Source organism: Lepidothrix coronata, unplaced genomic scaffold (assembly GCF_001604755.1).
Source record: "Lepidothrix coronata isolate B3197 unplaced genomic scaffold, Lepidothrix_coronata-1.0 Scaffold43, whole genome shotgun sequence".
In the NCBI taxonomy this organism is placed as follows: Eukaryota; Metazoa; Chordata; class Aves; order Passeriformes; family Pipridae; genus Lepidothrix; species Lepidothrix coronata.
Genome location: NW_016690223.1, coordinates 361,827 through 382,090, shown reverse-complemented (window position 1 = coordinate 382,090; position 20,264 = coordinate 361,827). Strand labels below are relative to the sequence as shown.

The following is a 20,264-nucleotide window of genomic DNA, read 5'->3' as shown; positions in this document are numbered from 1 at the left end:
TTTCAGGTTTCACTGCCAGCAGCAAGTGTGCTAAAAATCTATTCTTACAGGGAGCTTTCACACCCACATATCAGTCAACATAAGTAAAGGTGGCAGCAGCACTAACAGGAAACTCAAATACTATACTTGGTCCTACAAAAACAAATTTCAAATTACTCCACCGGATACTTCCCTGGGCCAAGCAGGCATTTAGAGTATTTTTAATGGCACCAGGGTTGAATGTTTTAATTACTACCTACCACATTTTTGATTCTGGGCCATCAATCGTAGTTATCAAGTCATGACATCTTTAAAGTGCCTGCTCTCAGAAGCTATGGTACAACAAAGCAAGAACAAACCAGCAAAAGAAATCCACGTGGTGATCCCAGGTTTGCCACCAAACTTGTGCCATTGTGAACAAAATCTATGTCAATTCCTGTCTCCCAGGCTTTCCATTAAAAAAAAAAAAAAAAAAAATTCCTGTCTCCCAGGCTTTCCATTAAAAAAAAAAAAAAAAATCTGAACACTACGTATATCCAGTTCCCAAGGAATCCAACTAGAGAGATTCCCAACAGCCTCAGAGGGAGCTGGATTAGGCCAAGATCTGCAAACATGGTCAGCTCTCACCAAAGTCAAGGAAACTCAGCACCTTAAAAACTAGGAGCTTTTGAGAATCTCATCCTAATTTGAATGCAAGGATTACTATTTTAGGAATAAGCACTTGTACACAGAACTTGGTCCCCATGTAACTTGTCTATGGAACAAGATTTAAAGATCTTGATCTTACATATCAGGAAACAGCTTTGCCCCGAAAGAAATCTGGGGTAAAGTCATCCTAGAATAAATTACTTTGTTTCCAAACTCTTTACCCAAACTAGGAATGAAGCATTTTAATTATCATCTCCTAATTGCAGTTAATGTAATTTGGGGTGGGGGGCAGAGAAGAAACACGCTTTTCCACAGTCTGCTGGTACGAAAGCTGACCAAAAAAAAAAGTGACTTTAAAAACACACATTGGCTGTAGTAAGTGTTCTAACCATGTTCTGTGGCTTCAGAAACGCATTGAACAAACTCCCATATCCAGTTCTACAGAACTTTTTCACAATGACAAACAGGAGAAACTACTAACAAGGGGAAATCAGGGAAGTTATTTGTTAATAAATGAACAGCTACAGCATGTCAGACTGAAGGTCCCATTTACTCTGCCTCTAGCTGTTCTTTCTGTTCTATAGCCGAAGACACAAAAGAAACATCCCAAAATACTGTTTTCCTTCAGTGATTCTCTTGCAATCAGAGCTACACTGTTTCTTTGCCACTGGAAAAAATACTAAGGGAACACCTGCCAAAAAGGAATGGGATTAAGCATGACAATTTAATAGATTATTCAAGACAAAGGAGAGATCGAATCACAGCACAAAAATATTGTGCCAACCCCCACCCAAAAAATACCTATTGTGAACAAAGATGTAGCCCTTCGCTGACCAGGAAGCTGCTACACACAGTAGCACAAAAATGAGAAATGACTTACTAGAAAAGCTGGAGGTTGGCACAGCACACCTGGAAGTGACAGTCTGCTGCAACCATATTTTTCTCCAATGCACTTGAGCTTATTTTATTTAGAGAAAAAAGATAGAACTCCCCAATGACCCTATGCCTTTCTCATTCAATCACTTCTGACTCTTCACAGAATCGTTGTGGGCTCCAATCCTAGTTGACTCAAATGAGCACTTATTTCCCACCGATCTCTTAGAAACATTCAGCATTAAAACACAGCAACTGACCAGCATCAATCAAATAAAGTCTTCTCTACTCTCTAGAGACTTCTCAGGAAGACATGATCTATATGCTAAAGATCCATGTGGTTTGATTACAATACCCAGAACCAATGACAACCTCTGAAGGTAATTCACAGAAAAGCTAGCCAAGACAGGCTTTAAAATACATTTAGCCCAGACAGTAATAAGACCCACTATTTTTCCTGCAAAAGAGCAAGTTCTGATCCACAAAAATGTTCTACCTTGCAGTGCAATGCTATTTCAAAACAAGTAATCCATCACTAGTGAGCAACAAAAGTGATGAAGATCAATGCCCTATACCACACATAAAGAGTAAAGCTACAGTTACCTTGCACTAACAAAGTAATCAGAAGGGAAATCAGCTCAAAAGTTCTTGAAACAAAGTTAGGTCCAAACAAAAGCAATTTAAACTTCGGGATGCCTATGACCAAAGATTTTAAATTCTACCGGATTGTGGGAAAAAAACAAAAAACAAGACCAAACAAACCAAACCACCAAAATTCAAAGTACAAATTCTCCCATATGCTCAGAACTGAGGGCCTAACATAGCATTAGAGAGAGAGAAAGGAAAAGAAAATGGAGTTTCAATGCCCTATCTAGCAGCAAGTCTGTACTCTCTATTCAAAGTGTGCTAAACTTTTGGTTCTATACAGACCAGGAGAGAGGTAAATTAAGACCTAATTTTCAAAATTCACTCCAACCTGGATAAAGTCCCTGGACTTTGATCTATTCCTTGAGACAGAAGGAAAGGTTACACCAAAATGTCAAGCCACAAAGTCAAAATATAACCCCATCCACCGCTTTTCCACCAGCAAATAGATCTCTTTTCCTCCTGTAGCCTCAGCTTCCACTTGCACTCTATGCAACCAGGAACAACTGAAAAACAACAAACCATTTTCCTCCACAGATTAAACGCACTTTAAAAGGTGGCAGTTTTGAAAAAGAAAGCTTCTACGGAGGGACAAAGGGTGCTGTTCAATTCTATCATCACATACTCCTTCCACAGCACACAGTGCTTCAACCCAGTATGCCAGCAATAATACTTCCTTTTTACTCTTATGCTTTCCCCTTTTCTGCTACATACAGGGTGCAGGTCAGCAACTACAAGTTTGGGGTTTTTTTACACCATCAGCCTTTCATCAAAATAGTAGTCTTCCCTAGTTTTTTTTTCCCTTTCCTCCCTCTTACACACACTTTTACAGTAGTTTTTCTTTCAGTGCTTGAAAACTACCAGATTGACAGCTCCAGTGAATTAAGCTCCCTCTTTGTCGGCAAAACAAGAGCAGCACCACAGGCAACCTCAGAACAAACTCTACCCTTCTCTTCCCATCCCTCCAACCAGCAAGCATATCTGAATGCTGAGCTTCGCACACAGCTCTATCATGCCACAGTGCCCTGTACAGTCTCTGATAACGTGGTTTATCCAGACCAGTTCAGAGGACGCTTACGTTAAAGCCACACATGCTGGAAACATGATTCGACACATTTATCGGCACGTACCTGTGCCAGACAGCACAGCTACTCCAAAACCATGAGGCTGGGCTGAGCACATGCACATCTGTGCTCAAAGACTGACCGGCAAAGTAAACCCATTTTAGACAACAGTGTGAAAGAATGCTGAGTTGAAGCAACTCAAAGTCATACTTGAGACTACAGAAAGGCAATGTTAACTGAAAAATCAACAGGAAGACGAGAAAAACTCAATGCGCTCAATACCAGACAAAAGAGGAGTGCAGATCTTACTCGAAAATTAATTGTACATTTGGCATAAATGCTAGAGAGACAGGTCTTCTCTTACTATTGCAGTACTAATACGATGCTTCACTTTTTGAGAGTGCTCCTCTGCTATATTACCACTTAACCTGGTCAGGCAGCAAATGTGGATCTGGACACTCTCTTCTCTTCACTTACAAGGGGTTTATAGGTTCCACAAAACCCTCCACTGTTGGTTGCAAGTCACAAATGACCAAGTACTAGATTAAGTTAGAAGATAGCTCCTAAACTGTACCCAGCTTTTAGTTCCTCCTCCCTTTTCTGCAAGCTTTTCTATTTTTAGCAGGAAAGTGTTTTCTTTTTGGGGAAGAACTTTTGACTTCTGAACTTCAAGACATCTTGACCGAAATGACCTTTTTTTTAATTAGTCAAGAGCCAGAATGCTTTAGTAAAATGAACATGTCATCATGGCTAGGCTTCGCGAACGAAGATCTGGGAAGGGCTCTATCCACATTTGTTACAAGAGCACTGGTGGCTAAAAAGGAGGGCTTGTTTTTGTTTGTTAGGGTTTGGTTTTTTTGGTTTTGTTTTTGTTTTTTTTTTAAACCTGTAAAGGAATAGATATTAAAAATAAGTAATATCTATTCCTTTACAGGTTTTAAAAACAAACAAATAAAAAACCCTAACAAACAAAAAACCTCACAACACAATAGAAGTAACTTTGGTTTTACCTATGCTTTTACTCACAACAAAACTGGAGAATTGCCAACAAGTGCCAATAGCTTCCTTATGTTCCTGTGATGTCAGAAATGAAAGTGAGTTCAAAAATGCATTAAAAGGTTTATGTGGAGCAGATCCACCTGTGGCTATTGAACGTGGTACCACGGACACAACTGCTGCCACTGGAGTCTCTAAACAGTGACTGACAGAAGGCAAGAGAGTCTGCCAAGGGGAAGGTGAGCACATTTGCTCTGTGCCTCATACTTTCTCTAAGCATCTGCTTAGAGATCAGTCCCAGTTCAGTCCCAGCTGGCTGGGTTCAGGTCTGTTTGGCTGCCCTCATGCTCTTCAGATGGCCTGTAAACCAAAACACCTCCAAGCAGTTAGAGCCCCGGCTATGGAACAAACACACTAGTGAACTTGTACGGGAGTAACCTCACTGTTACCTACCCCCTGTTACCCTCTCACCCTTCAAACACCAGCAAGGAGAGCCCATTCTGCCTGCACTGCTACCAGACTCCAATGATGGCAGGCAGAGGCAGCTGGATCCTCAGCCTGTAATTTCTCCTAAACTGAGATGAGATTTTGTAATCAAAGGAACAGCGTGTTCCTGAACAAAGCAGCATCTACACACAGCTGTATGACATACAGCTAAAGAACAACAGTTTTCAGTATTTACATTCATCTCTGGTTTGTTTTTTAACTGCAAGGAAATAAACAAGTTTCTCCTCGAAGCACACACACATATCCAGTCAAGTTTAAGTGGTCACTGCTGGACTCACTAAACCATACTATACTGCTGAAGCAGACAGTGTTTCATAGCCCACTTATACAAATGACAACACCATTCTTGTAGGGAAAGCAGGTTGACAAGATAAGGAATAAGCCTAGTCATCACACCAATACTTTTAACCACTAAATTCATTTCAGAGTGGCAGGGAGAAAGGACTGCAGTAGTGTGGCTGCCCATGGGGCAGGCGTGGCATTTCGTAAGTGAACCTTTATGATATCATTTCCTTCCAGCACCATTAATCACCCCAGACATCACTTGTTCTATCAGCTATTAACCAGTTGTCCCAACCCCAACACGCAGATAACTTTATCAAGGTTAGGCAGCAAGTCATTACTAAGCACTACAACAGGCAGTGCCAAAGGCCTTGTTTCCAGAGAATCCTCTGAACTATTTCCTCCTGGTGTAACATTACACTATTACATGTACTTATTCAGACCTAGCATCAGGGAGAAAAATACAGAAAGTACAAAAAGTCAGCAGCACTTTAAATCACATAATTTCAGAAAAGGACAACTATGTTGCTTATGGCCAAAACATTCAACTCAAACCAAGTCTCTTAAAGCACTGATTTTTAGCCCATAAGTGCTCTTCGAGGGGGGACTCCCTCAGTGTGCATGAATGTTTGTGGTGTGGTCTGATGAGACAAACATGGGGCTTCAGAATGACAGCCAGGAGCATCCCAGCTTCACAGGTCAAGATTTAGTATGTCTTTTGCTGCAGACTTGTCTTATTCACTTATTTTTCCTCCTTTGCCAGTGGCACCATGCAGAATGCAGTTTCACGAGGCAGTGCCTCTGGACCTAGACCGAACATGCAGAATCAATGTGTTACAGAGGGAAAGGACTGGAGATAGCCTTGTTGACAAGGAGGAAGAAAAGCCTGTGAGGAGTGTGATGAAGAGCAAAAATAAGCCTGGTTTTGAGGAGGAAGGACTGACTTCAGATTTTTCCAAGCAAGCAAACTTAACTCAGCTGTATGTGACAAGACAAGACACGCTATAAATCTTCACTAACTGGCATCTCAGGGAAGATTAAACAGTTCAATGTGGACAGAACCTGCTTCCAAGTTCCGTGCCTGGCTCCGCCAATTACTTTCCTAAAAGTGCCACTGGAAACATGATTTTCTCCACTCTACAGATCAGAGCCTTGAGAGCCCTCAGAGCAACCTCTCAATGAGCGCACACCCTGCTGCCTGCATAGGTAATAGCCTGGTTGTGGGAAAGAGCAGACTTCTGCTTTGGTTCCCAACTCACAGGAATTACTTGACAGAATTTGCATGAGTGGCAATCACACTCCAGCCAAAATAGCCCGAGCACTGCAGTTGGGAGGAAAGAGAATTACAAGTAACAATATTCTACTTGGAACTAAAGGAGATCCCCTTCCACAAAAATCAGCCATTTTAAAAGCCATTCCTAAAGTACATGGTTGTCCTCCAAACACGATTTCTCTCTGCAGACAGAGAGAATACAAACCAGCATTTTTGTAGTATTTGGACAGTATGGAAGTATCAGCAGTTTCCTCCTTGATCATATAAAGCATGTAACTCCTTCTGAGGAGAGTTAATTCCATCAGCACAAAACAAACCATTGTTTCAAGGACTGAACACTGAAATAAAAAATGAGAAAAAGGAAGATAACCAGACAAGAGATGGTTTGTTCCACAACGCTATGGCACAGATGTGCCCATCCCAGGTGGTTATTTTATCTGTTATCATGCTTATTTTAGTGTTTCACATGCGCTGCTTCCTTCTTTCCTTGGAACATATTCAAGAATGTCATCTCACCAAAAAGTGTCAACAGTTGAGATGAATAGCACATTATCCAGCCAGTATCAGGAGATATGCTGTCAATTGGTGCTTCCCAGGTGCAGCATATTAAGGCAGAGGAAACACTTTCTGTCATCTCTGACACCCATTTCAGGCTGAGCCTATATATTCAAAAAAACTGCACACATTTAGAGTGTGTGCCTAGACTTCCCAAGTCATGACTCCTGAATTAGTGAAGGGACTTCAAGCTACTTAACGTACACAAAGAACAGTTTCTCAGGCTCTTACTGCACTATTACAGATTGGACCAAACCAAGAACAGCACTCACCTCAGCAGAGGTCAGTATCTCTGCCTTGAAACAGGACCACAGGCCCGTTTCATTCCCACCATGTTTGTCCGAACTCGTTGCAGAAGTCTCAAGCAACAAATTCCACTGCCTACCGAGACAATCACATTATCTTTTCCACCTTCCTATCATCCCTCCTTCTTGGCACAATTGAAGGCCACTACTTTTTGTTCTGCCTACAAGAGAACTGGGGAATACGCTTGGCAGGGGATGGGGGGGACTTGTGTTGGGGCTTTTTTTTCTTTCCTACAAGCTTTTTACAGTGTCTGAACATCCATCTCCAGCCTCTTACTTGCGTTGAATAGCACAGTACAATACACTGTATTTACAAAACCTCCTATCCTTCTCACTGCTCTCTTTTGGGCACTTCCCAGCTGATCCGCCTTTTCCCTGAAATGCCATGCCCCAGGCTAAAGGCAGGAGGTGAGACTACAGCAGCAAGAACCTTATCAGTGCTGTGCAGAATGGAGGCCCTACCTCATTCGCCTTGCAGGCTCTGTTTCGACTGACACACCCCAAGACGACACTCATTTGAGGGTTCTGGGGGCTTTTTTTGGCAACATTGTCAATCTGTATTCAGCCTGTGACCTGCAAAAGAATGCAGATCTGCCTCTGAAGAGCTGCCACCTGACCAGGCTTACTATTGTTCCTTGCTGCGTATCAGTTCCAACGGGTTGTGGTAAAGGGATGTTCTATGAGGAGGACGCAAACTTCCTGTACCTGAGGTAAATGATTGCTAGACCACAAAACAGAGTCGCTATGAAAGGGTGATTGTTACAGTCCCTTGTGTAGCGGAGCAGCTGCACTCTGTGTTCCCATGAAATGGTTCTGCAAGCATAACGCCGTAAGCTTTCTGTGAGAAGAATGTCTGCCAATAAGTGTTCCCAGACATTAAGAAAATGCACACATATCCAGTTCTTCTGGGACGTAAAGTCTTCTCCACACACTACTGGAAGGAGGAGCAGGGACTCAGAAATACAGTGAGCTTTTCCTCCAAGAAATACATGGGGTTTTGCTACTACCTTCAACACCGTTTCATGGTTCAGTGCAATTTCTACCACTAGGCTAGTTCTAAGTCTTTGTTAGAGTTGATGTCAAAGAAACCTACCCACCCATCTGGCCCCCAGTTACTTCTCATGATATAGTATTTCAGACTAACACAAGCAACAATGGGAGCTATTGATCAACACACATACATTTTATTTTTATGGCTTTTAAGGCTGTAAAAGCTAACTGGCACAAGCCAGACATTTAACAAAAGTAGTATTTAGGGTTTTTTTGTGGAGAATTGGGGTTAAAGAAAATCCCTTGACTTCTTCCTGGAAAAAATATGTAATATACTTCATGCCTACTATATAAAGAAACAGATTATTTTAATACCCTCAAAATAGGGTATTAAAATCTTAAATCTGTCTTAAAAGTCATGTTTAGGTTCTTGTGCACAGGCCATGGCACACAAGAGATTGCAAATAAAGTTTAGAAAAGAAAAAGAAAACCATACAGATCTACAGCACTGAAAAAACATTTATTTTTATGGTAGATTTACTAAACAGAGCAGTTTCTTATATATGCTAAAATAAGGTTTAACTATCTATCACAAATTAATTGGACAGAAGTTGAAGAACCAATTTAACTTAAAGAAAAAAACCCCAAACTATTTCAAGTCACAGAAATTTAAATTATGCATACTAATATTTTGGTGGGAAAAAAAATCATTGGTTGCTATATTCAGCAGATTGACCTGGTATCAGCATCAAAACGGTTTCATCATAACTCAGTGAAAAAAAAAACCAAAACCAAATCAACCCACCACAGTGACCTGTCATAATTAAATGGTCTTCAGCACAGGTGACATGCTCGACCAGGACCTACATGCCTAAAGTGCATAAAACCAAGACCTGCTGAACTGATGCAAGTCACAATTCATGAACATGGTCTCAAGTTTCAAAACAGTCTTCAACCAGTGCATGGCACCTAGGAATCCAAACAGGACCAAGGTGCCTTAGCTTCCTGTGTGTCAAGGAACACTGTCGGTTTGTCATGGATAATCTCTCAAGGAGGAAAGATGACCATTTGGCTTGCTTACTAAAAATCAAGACAACTGGGCTTTACTAGGAGGCATAACTCAATTACCCCACTTCCATTGCTTTTTATGGGCAGAATTTGAGTTTCCCAGAATTTCTGTAATTTCCTGAGAACTTCTCCCTCCCAGATGCACACCCTGCTTTTATCAGAAAAAACAAAGCCCAGTAAAATCCACAAATAATCTGGGTGTTAGGGTACACGAGCACAGTCCTTCTGTCAGTCAAATTGCAGGATTTATCATGACATGAGTTACCTCTTCAGGCAACTCTTTAACTCCTTTCCTATTCATTTTCTACATGCCATAAAGAGGAAATTCTGACTCATTATGAATATAGCTACACAGAAAAGCTACCACATTACCATGCAAACTTAAAGGCTGCACATGTGAATGCTTTTGCCCAAAATAACTGAGAGCCAGCTTATCATTCAGAATTGGGTGACTTTAAATTATCTCCTCTTGGATGAGACATATTTCACTTCACATCACTGTAACTTATTCATGTTGCCATGCCCTTACTGCCTTGCATCTCCACAGCTCCCTGAAGAGACCATAGTAACAGCTGACAAGTAGAACAACTACAAAGGAAATGGAGGCTTTTACACAGTGAAGAGCCATTTGTAAACGGCTGCAGCTCACTAATCTTAACTGGTGCCAAACACAGCACAACTCATTTTCTCAGAAGATATACGCATTTTTCTGTACTACCACCACCACTCCTCATACACCATGAACAGGAGTCCTTTTATTCACAACATCCACAGAGACCTGGCAGTACACCAATGCATATTTTACAGAATGATAATGTGGGCATCCAAGAGTCTTTACCACCATCTGACATTGACAGAACATCTCTCTCATCTCTATAATGGAATGTGGCATCTCCATTTCCCTAACCTTGCATTAGTGCTCATGCACCTGCACACTGACAGCCATTCCGAGGTCAATGTGATGAGCAGGGAACTGATTGGATTGAGAGTCTTTGCCAACTGCATAACCACTAAATGCAGCTTGAGACAGAGAGTGAGTCCAAGCAGCTAGAGAAAGGAGGAACTGCTCCTTTCAGCAGCAGAGACACGTGACAGCATCAGAACTACACATCACAGGCTCCTAAATTCTGTTATGAGCACCCAGAAACTTTGCCTTACTTTTTATCAGAGCATAGATACTCTGTATTTTGCCAATAGCCAGCAACCTAAAACTCTGATACCATGCCATCATCTTGGTGAAGCAGAACATAAGGGCTCATGGGAAAGTCTACTTGACATGCACAAACCAGACATTTGCACACTGCAGTCCCACAAGGACCCTACTTGGGGAACTGCAGCCACAGCAGATATGCTGGAATGCAGATAACACAAAGCATGGTGTCCTAGCAGCTTTACTCAAAAGCACAGGACTTGGCAATAGTAGCTTCTTAATAATGACTAATAAATTCACTGACAACATAAGAAGCCTGTACCACATGCCCTGTTCCACACAAAAGAGCTCAATCTCACATCACAACTCAACTAGGAATACCTTCAAATGAGCAAGGCTGAGACAGAAACGCTCCTCTCTCCACTGAAACTATACTGAGGCACAGAAAGGAACATAAAAGTTTTGCTCCAACAACAGCTTATGAAGTAGCTTATGTGGAAAGGAGTTCCCAGGCAGAACCAAAAACCACTTTGGGAAGGAGAGACCAGAACTGAGGACGCACCTCATCCCAAAGGAATGCCCCTGCCACGGTGCTTCGCACATAGCAGGGAGGATGACTAACCTGGCACGGAGGAGGGAGCTCAAATTCCTCTCTATACACAGTGGCAGGTTCAGCCAGAGGACCACAGTGAGCTTGGCCCATCTTCAGGTTCGGCCTCCCTTGGGAGGCACCAGCTGCAGGCTTCAAACCGGACTTCCCACTTGTCAGGGCAAGTGCTCTATCCTCCAGGTCAACAGCTCTTGAGGTACCATTCAGGGATCACTGATCCCCTGCCACAGGCCTGGGAAAACACACTGCCTTTTTGCTCACCATCCTGCTCAGAAGCCTGGAGATGTAGATGCATTAAGGGCTGCACTGGGCTCTAATTCAACAATTGGGAACCACTGGTCTGGGCAATAAATGTGGAGGTAGATGCAAGCACAGGCACTGCCTTCATCTCCTTGGGCTGCACCTGGAAGGCACAGTCAAGGCTGTTACGCTCTACAAAGAGCACAGCTCAGGTAGGATGTATCTACTGTGTCACCGTGAGGACCAAATGTGGAGGTGAGCTCAATGGCCTTTGATACAAGGAAGATTCTCTTGGGGATATAAAGCTTAGGCAATAGTCCCAAGACACTGTTCAGGCACGACAGCTGCCATGCCAGTCACATAGAAAGTTTCAAGGTGGATACAAACATGAAGAAAGTATTTCAGGTTCTTGCCCAGTCTTTGTGAGCAGAAAGCTAAAAGCAGGACTGCCTATGCCCCAAAGCTGCACCTGAACTGCTGGTCCTCTCACACTGGCTCATTTCAGTTCAGATAATCTAACCTAAAACCTGGAAATACTCTTAAGAGAGCAGTCCAGCACTTAGACTCTATCACACAAGAGGATGATTCAAACAGATTTTGAAACGTCTGTCCATGACCACTCTAGGATGTCAGTGCTTTGCACTAGAAGTGGCTGCCCTGACAGACTGTAAAGAAATGAAGATTCTTACCCTAACAATACCCCTCATCTAAACTCAGAATGCTTCGGGAGTTCATTAGGAGGCTTCTCTTACTTTCCTGGACTATATAATTGCTTCATTACAAACCCGTACAAACAAATCTGAACTTTGCAGTCATCCAGAAAGTATATCTCTAGGCAACAGGCAAATAAATTCCAAGTAACGGTCACCATAAAGTACATAGAGAAGACAGACACATAGTCCACTCTAACACATGAATCACTGTACAGGAATGAGTGCCTTTGTCTTGCTTTTTACCATATACGAGATTTTTGGTAAAATGTATGTTGAGCTTGGCACCACTTTTTCTACAGCTGAAAAAGCCTACAAACACACAAGTCATCAAGTAGATGTTATGCATAGAACACTTGAAATCTTTGCCTAGATGAACACAGCACTCCTCCAGTGTCAGTGGAAGCTACTGGGCAGGAAAACAGAGCATACGAAATATCAGTACAACTTGCTACAGTGACTGTACTTATCCTTAAACCAAATGTTTAACTCCACTTTTACAGAAACACTAATAATGCTTTTAAAAGTACCAAAGCAGTATGAACATACATCTCTGTCCAATTTCTATAAATGTTACTCAAAGCGAGCTTAGCCTGTACAGGATGAGACAGACTAATTTTCATCAAGAAATTAGTAAAGTGTAGCAATAGAGACACTTCTGGGTCAACTTTTACAGCACCATGAAGACCTAAAACTATTAATAAAATTTGTACAGTACACAAAGAAATTGTAGATCCATGTTATGTAACACAAGTGTAAGGAATTTCTGAAGTAGAGAGAAATGAAGCAAAGCACCTAGTCAGAAAGAGAAACATGGGCAATGAGGGTAAAAAGTCAATTTTGGAGATTGCTAAGCATAACAATGTACAGCACATAATACCAAGAACGAAAGATAAATTACTACAAAAAGTTTTTAATGGATTTTCTGAGAGTCTTCCTAAATTCTAGGCATGAAAACTAGCCTATACCAAACCTCAAGGCCCTAAAAATTATGTTTTTCTTAACAGAGGTTAAAAGGTATTTCTGCGCATCAGAAAAACTAATCTAAAATCTCTCGGCAAGGTCAAAACTTAGTCCACAAGTATTTTGTTGGAGAATGACATAAAATTTAAAAAGACGTTAAACCAGAACTTGTGGCCTTTTCTTTATATTTTAAAAAATTGATAAATTTTGCTGAAGTTTGACAGAGGAGATACAGAATGCCAAGTACACAAGCTGATGGAAAAGCTTCTGTCGCTTTCTCGAAACAGTTTTCTGTTTCTTTTGCTTCCTTCATCCTTACAGAAAGAAGCAAGTGCTGCCAACAGAAATTTCACAGGGATTGGTGTTTTTAGCATGACATGCTTTAATAAAGTATATTTGAAGTCTTGTAAAATATATTCTGTAAAGTTTGAAAAGACTTCACAGAAACCACCACACAGGTTATGCCGCAAATTTTTCAATTACCAAAACTCATTTAATATCCTTGTTATGAACTATTAGAATTAAATAAGTCAGAAAAAATGTTATTCAGTATCAGAAGCAGTAATGCATGTGTCACAAGACCTTGGACCCATAACTTCCAATGAAATAATAAAATTGTGTAACATACTACATAAATTATCCTCTAAGCTGTCCAGATAAAGTCTAAGTACTGCTTATCAAACTAACCTTTACCTCTGGGACTGCACAAAACAGACGCAGTTATACTACCTTTGTCTCATTCATGTCTCAGGTGAATACAAGCTTATTCAGGGGTTTGTGGACCCTAATTTTATGTTTTCACATGACGTGAAGGAAAGTTATTCCCCGTCGCCTAACTCTTCCTAATAATAATTCGGTTCGTAACAAGGTCCGCAGAGATCCGGGAATACCAGAGACCTTTCGGCAAGCAGTGGGCAGAAATTAACGCGGGCGGGCAGTACCGCGGAGCTGTGCCGGGCCCTCGCACACCCACGGGGACGCTGCACCGCCCCGGATCGGGTTTCCCGGGAGCGATCGGCAGCACCCAGGTGAGCGGGAGGCAGGAGCGCACAGCCGCGGCCCGGCGGAGCGGGGTACCCGGGGCACGGCGAGCCCTGCGGCCCCAGCCCCGGTGGGCACAGCCGGCTCCGGGAACACGCACCGAGCACGGAACGCCCGCGGGCCATGGCCGAGCCCCAAGCGGCCCCAGCCCCATCCCGGGGCCGCCGCCTGCCCCGGCGCTCCCCGCGGCGCGGCCAGGGCCGCCTCCTTACCGGCATAGCTCGGCGAAGGCCTGGAAATTTAGCTTCCTGATCTTCTTCTCGCTCAGCCAGTATCCCACCCGCTTCCCCTTCAGGAAGGTCTGCATGGTGCCGCCCCGCGAGCAGGGGACCAGCTCCGGGCGGCGGGGCAGCGCAGCTGCCGCTCACACTCGGCGCCTGCCAAGCGACGGCTGCAAGGGAAGCAGAGAAAGGAGGATCAGCCGGTTCCCCGCGGCGGGCGCTGCCCCCCGCCCGCCCCAGCTGAGCCGCGCCAGGCGCAGCCACCGGCAGGCGGGCAGCCCCGGCAGGCCCTGCCCCGCACCGGCAGGCAGCTCGCCCAGGCGGGCAGCGAGGAGCCGCTCCCCGCACCAGCCCCGGAGGCACACCGCTACCGCCACCGCCGCCGCCGCTCGCCCCGCGGCACGCCCGCAGCGCCCGCCCGCACGGACCCGCCGCCGAGCTCGCCTCCGTGCCCGCTCGCCGCTGCTGCTGCTGCTGCGCGGCCGCGGTGGTGCTGGTGGTGGTTCTGGTGGTGCTGCTGCTGCTGCAGCCGCTCAGCTCCCCATTTGCCCGCTATTCGCAGCCGCCTCCACTTCCTCCTCCTCCTCCTCCTCCCGCGGGCCGTCCCCTCCGCCGCGCCCCCACCCCCCGCGCGGGGCGGGCACCGGGACGCTCCCGCCCGCCGCAGCACCGGGGCCGCGCCCGCCCCGCGGGCACCGCGCCGCCGCCGCCAGGGGGCGCCCGCGCCGCCGCCGCCTTAAAGGGACAGCGCCCCTCACTGGTTCCGGCCCGGCCCGTGGGTGCGCCCTGGGGTTTTGGTTCCTAAGGAAGAACATTTTATGTGGCCACTTACATTTCCTACTGGAGCTATTGAAAACGGTTGTTCAGTACATCTTTCATATAAAAAAGGTTCCAAGAAAACATGAGTTTTCACTGCAAAACCAAGTATCTTCCTTCTTCCAGCATTTGGCAAGTACCTGTAGGGATTAAATTGAAGTTTCAGTAACGGCTATTTCTTATTTAACTTCCTTTTGTCGGAGGCAAAAAAGGAGGCAGGCAATGCAAGCATGAGCTGGCATACTGATTTTTGAGTTGGGCTTTCCTAAATACAGAGGCAGCTGTTCTGTGCTTCATTTGAGAGGAAGAATCTTTCAGTCAATTGCTGGGGTTATCTCACAGCACAAGTATAATTTCCCCATCTTTGTTTCTCCCCATCAGCTGAAATGAGCACCACTTCAGCCCAAACATTTTAATCTGTCTCTCTGGGAATGCCAAGCACGGCCCTTACAATAATAACATCCCTCAGAGGGGGGTCGGCAGTACCTGCAATCCTGATCTGAGGTGCAGATGATGCTTCTGTGATGACGCTTTCTGTGAACTAGGCTTGGAGCCCTGTTCAGTGGGAGCTGCTCGGTGAGTTCTGCTGACTCACAGTGCCACAACAAATGCGGTGTAATAACTTCAGCAGAGTATCAGAAAAGTGGTAGAAGCATCTATGCAAAGAAAAGAAGGGTGAAAGCCTTAAGAAATATGAAAATGGTCATTGACTTAGGCTGTCCTACATTCCTGTTGTTATTCATATGAACAGCAAAGTCATCCTGACCCAAGGGTGTATTGGAAAGTAGGCAGAGAATGGAGTCACCTGCAAAAAGCTCATATGAATGGTTTTTGAAAATGTATATCATAGCACTTTTTCTTTATTTGTGGTGGCTTTGAGGAATATGTATGTTTATTTTTCTCCATCATCTTATTTGCTACTCTGTTCTTTATTTTACAGAACACTTTTTATCTTAATCACATTCACACATTTTGCACAGTTCATTAATCAATGTAATTAGAATTAGTAACTGTATTTTGATCACATGATTCCTGCTGCAGAATATTTTGCTGATATTTAAACATTTTATGGAAGCATGGTAATTTGGGGAAAACCTGTGATTCAAAAAGGTCCAAATACTAGACTTTATCAAACATTATCAAAATTATGTAAGAATCTTGAAACAAATTGACTTGGGTTTCCTGTTATGAAGTGTTTCATTTTGCCAGTATTAGCGCTTTATTTCAGCTATCATTTCAGTAGACTTATTTTAAACTTTATTAAAATTTGCATCAGTATATTAAGTTCAAAATCTGTATTTGTATCAGAAAGGAATATGAATTTATTGAAACATGAGATTATTGAAGCCAACTTCCTAAATGACTTCTTTCTGCATGTTTTTTTTCTTTGAGAAATGCCACAGCTTCAGGTCAATCTAAATCACAGTCTGCAGAGACAGAAATATTTATGAACTTCTTTCCAGATATGGAAGAGCAGGTTTTAAGAGGTGTTGAGCATTCTTGCCTCCTGTGGAAATGAAGAACAGGCACTAAAAAGGAGGAATTTGCTTTGCTCCAATATAGACAAACTTGAACGACATGTATCAGAGACCAGATTCACTCTTAGGAAGGAGAAGGCTGCTAAATGCCTTCATTTTAAACTGCATTTTTTGAATCTTAACCCTTGAACAACTGCAGATGTGGGAAACATTTCATCTGGTGTGCCACTCTACTGCATGTTGCTTAAATGAATTACAATCCTCTGTTTACACTGCAGAGCTAGTTCAGGCAATGCCAAACCTGGGACCACACTAAGCCCCAGGGTAATGTTTACGCAACTCCTGATCGGGAGCAAGTTGACTATTCCTGTGACTTTCTGTGGCTCAATGCTGTAAGCTGCAACTCATGAGCTGCTTCATCCTAATTAAAGGGGTGAGGGTTGATTAAGATCTTGAGCCCTCCAGCAACCAGAACTATCTTCCTCTTCATCTTAGCTTCAGCTACAGGTCAAAGCAGGTTTCCCTTGTTTAGCTGGAACCTCTCACACCTTGTCTTCTAACCCTTTCAACAAATACAGAGGCTCAGACAAGGTTGGGCACTTGCAATGTGGCAGTTAGTGAAACTCCATGGAAGTTCATTTTAGAATAAGACGAGGCATCTCCACTTCATTAGCTTTTTAACTATATTGTCTCAATGAGTGATTTTTTCAGCACCTGGCAGAAGTCATGAGTGGAACGAAGATGACAAAGTGATTTTCACTGCCTGCAATTCAAGCTCTTTACATTTTATTTTTATTTTTTATTCTTACAGGACAGATGTTACTCTACTGTGGATGGTCAGGAGGAAGGGCTGAGCCTTCCATATCAGGACAGGTCTCCCCCTTCTCCAGTCGGTCAAACCGCCAAGTCAGATCATGTGCTAACATGGCACTGCTGGAACAAGGCTGGAGCACAAGAGGATGGAGCACAAGAAAAACCCTGCACGTGCAGCTTCTTGGCTTTGAGAGAGAGATTCAAAGAGGGGTCCTGGTACTGCACAGCATCCAGAACTTGTCATCATCAGTGAGGCAGCTAGAGAGAAATGCATGAGAAGCATGATGAGCTGCCATTTCTCAGGTCTCTGCTATATCTACAACTGAATCATCACTGCAAGATTCATGAAAAGGCCAGGTAGGACTTCTCTTCCAAGTGGTTCACTAGAGGACATGTGTGAGTGAAGCTGAGCTTATACAAATTATGGTTGGTTTTCACCGAACTTCTGGCAAAACATATTGTAACCTCAGCTATTGTCTGGAAACTTTTCTGAATGTACTCTGAGCTAGCAGCTTTTAAGTGATAAATCAGTGAAGGTTAGTACTGGGGATGAAAGCTCATTTCTGATGTCTGAGTTCAAACGTACCATGGCTAACTCCAGCCAAGGGCTGCTGCAGGGATCTGGTCATGGAGGCTCCCAAGAGCGAGCCCCTCTAGTGCCTGATGCTGCCCAACCACACTGCTCTGAAGGACCCCTTGTCCATGGAGATGGAACAGGACAGGCCTTGCCAACTGGAAATCAGACTGTCACTGTACAGTCAGCTCAATCAGCATTTAGAGATGCCATCCCTCCAAAACCTGCCACTTATTCTCACCTTCTGCCACGCCAGCCCAGCTCATGTGGCCATTCGTGAACAGGATCGGGGAGCCAGGAATTGAGCTGGACTAAAGCAAACTCAGAAAGCTGACAACAGTATTTTAGTCTTAACCCAAACCAATTCCTTAGTCTGGATCACCATCCTTCTTCCTACCCATTTATAGTTGCTCAAGGCAGTGAAGAGGCTGGAAGAAGGAGGCCAGGTAGAGAAAGCACCAAGTTGCCTCTTTTGGTGGCAATCCCACTTCACAGCAGCAGCAGGGATGGGGAAGGCACAGTTCACCCATGTGACTACTCCCTCACTCACCTGACACAATTTATGCTCCAGTATTTTGATTTTATAAAGAAAAGAAGGATTAGTGAGGACTGACTGAGATTCATCAGTACTTCTGAGATCTTGTAGAGAACAGGAGAAAGAATTCAGCTAGAAGAGCTCAAAAACCTTCCAAAATAAGGTGACAACAATGCCTGGTAGATGACCAGCCCTGTATGGGCCACTGCGGGGCTGTTCAGGGATTCCTGAGCTCCCACTAGCCCCAGTGGAGCACTGCTTAGATTGCTACCTGTTACACTGGGAGCACAGCGAGCTCTTCTGTTCCAGTCATGAAAAGAGGATAAGTATGAGGGTTTTTGAGACTGCAAGGAAACCACCTTTATGGGAACGTACATCTTACTTTCTGTACAGCTCAAAAGTTTGGCTATCCTGAGCTCTGATGAATGTACATGCTGCAGGGAAGTAAGAGAGGGTCTGGCTGCCAAGTTTGCTTGCTTGTCATGTAGCACTTTTGGGGCAGACTGTATGAGCTCATAAGCCAAGAAAAGCATTTCATCAGCGAACAAAGAATTTAAAGCCACAAAAAAACCATGTGGCCAAGATGCAAAAGATGGTGAAGTCCTGTGCTGGTATAATTGTGTCAGTCGGAGCAGATTTTTTTAAACTGGATTACTTTTGCTAGTCAAAACCCAAGTGTGGACACAGACTGCACTGCTCTACGTTACCGTAGCTCTCTTGCCTTCTACTATGACAACAAGCTACGTGGAAATAATGTTCACACAAACTCTTTCATTACAGACACATACAGAGATTTACTTAGGTGATTGCTTCAGTGTAGTTAAAATGATTCAAACTTTGTGTGCAAGGAAATCCTGAAAGATTGCTCTCCAAAGAATCTGGGTGACCTCACAGTGCATTAGGTTTGGACTGAGACTTGGATAAGGATTAGGCTGCATTGAGATTTGCTCTACCTACAGTTTCACGCTAACAGAGTGGTTATAGCTGTTTGGAGCTTTTTAATCAGGTAGTTTTAAGTGCCTATAATAATTCTGGGAGCATGCTCCCAGCAAAATAAGCCATCTTTCCACAAAAGAAAAATAAAATATTTTGCATTGCTATAATTATTTTTTTATGATATAACTAGTTTTAAAATTATGAATGTAAATAAGACCAACATGGACATATAACTCTTACATATAAAGTCATATAAAGTGACCTGAACATATATGAATCCTATGACTATTATCCCACATTTTGCTGATTTACATCTATCTTTCCCTCTTGTGTTAGGAGCACATTGTTCCAGATGATCTAAACAACACATCCTCATGCCAGTTGTCCTCCACTTCCATGAGTTGTTTGTGGCTACAGCTGAACTTTTCAAACTGCTAAAACTGAGAAAACAGGAAAGATAAAAGTCCGGTGTGGGACACACCATCACTTGCACTTTCTTCTCATGGTTATGGCTCCAAAGATTGAGGACCCTTTTCCTGTTTTGTTTAAATGCTTCCTTAAGAGTTCCCTAACAGTTCACAGGCCATTGTGCTTGCTGATTCTGCATGGTCCCATCAGGAGACACTGTCTTTTTTGCTATCTGGGAAGGGCAGCAATTTCCATCTTTTCAAAAGCTACCACAATGTATAGACTTATATAGACAAGTGCAAAAAGAATAGATGCAGAACAGCATTTCCAAAGTTCATGCCAGCACTATTCCAAAGCCAACTAACTGTAGCATATTAAAAAAAAAACAACCAAAAAACAAAAAACCAAACCAAATCCATCTGACAGTATCTCCAGCATACGAGCATGTTGTAGAAGGACACACCCCATTTTTGCCTGTGATGCACTCACAGAGTAAATTCAAGCTTCATCAACAAGGTGTAGAAAAGGTTTTTGAAACAACCCCAATCCTAACCAAAAGCTTCCCCTGGACAGTCAACAGATCT

The 20,264-nt window shown here is 43.4% G+C and overlaps 1 protein-coding gene across 3 annotated transcripts in view; it reads right to left on the bottom strand.

Annotated features, from left to right (window-relative positions):
• ITPK1 (inositol-tetrakisphosphate 1-kinase) overlaps nucleotides 1-20,264 on the bottom strand; it is a 159,352-nt gene that overhangs the window by 128,571 nt on the left and 10,517 nt on the right. Inside the window, exons 3-5 of one of the 3 annotated variants that reach the window (XM_017813868.1) lie at nucleotides 15,423-15,592; nucleotides 14,953-15,076; nucleotides 14,112-14,290 (exon numbers count right to left, since the gene is read on the bottom strand). In XM_017813868.1, the coding sequence (XP_017669357.1) occupies nucleotides 14,112-14,206 (95 nt within the window). In that variant the 5' untranslated portion in view covers nucleotides 14,207-14,290; nucleotides 14,953-15,076; nucleotides 15,423-15,592. Of the gene's footprint in view, nucleotides 1-14,111; nucleotides 14,291-14,548; nucleotides 14,733-14,952; nucleotides 15,077-15,422; nucleotides 15,593-20,264 lie in introns of those variants that run through there. The other 2 variants (XM_017813869.1, XM_017813870.1) reach the window with 2 other exon arrangements.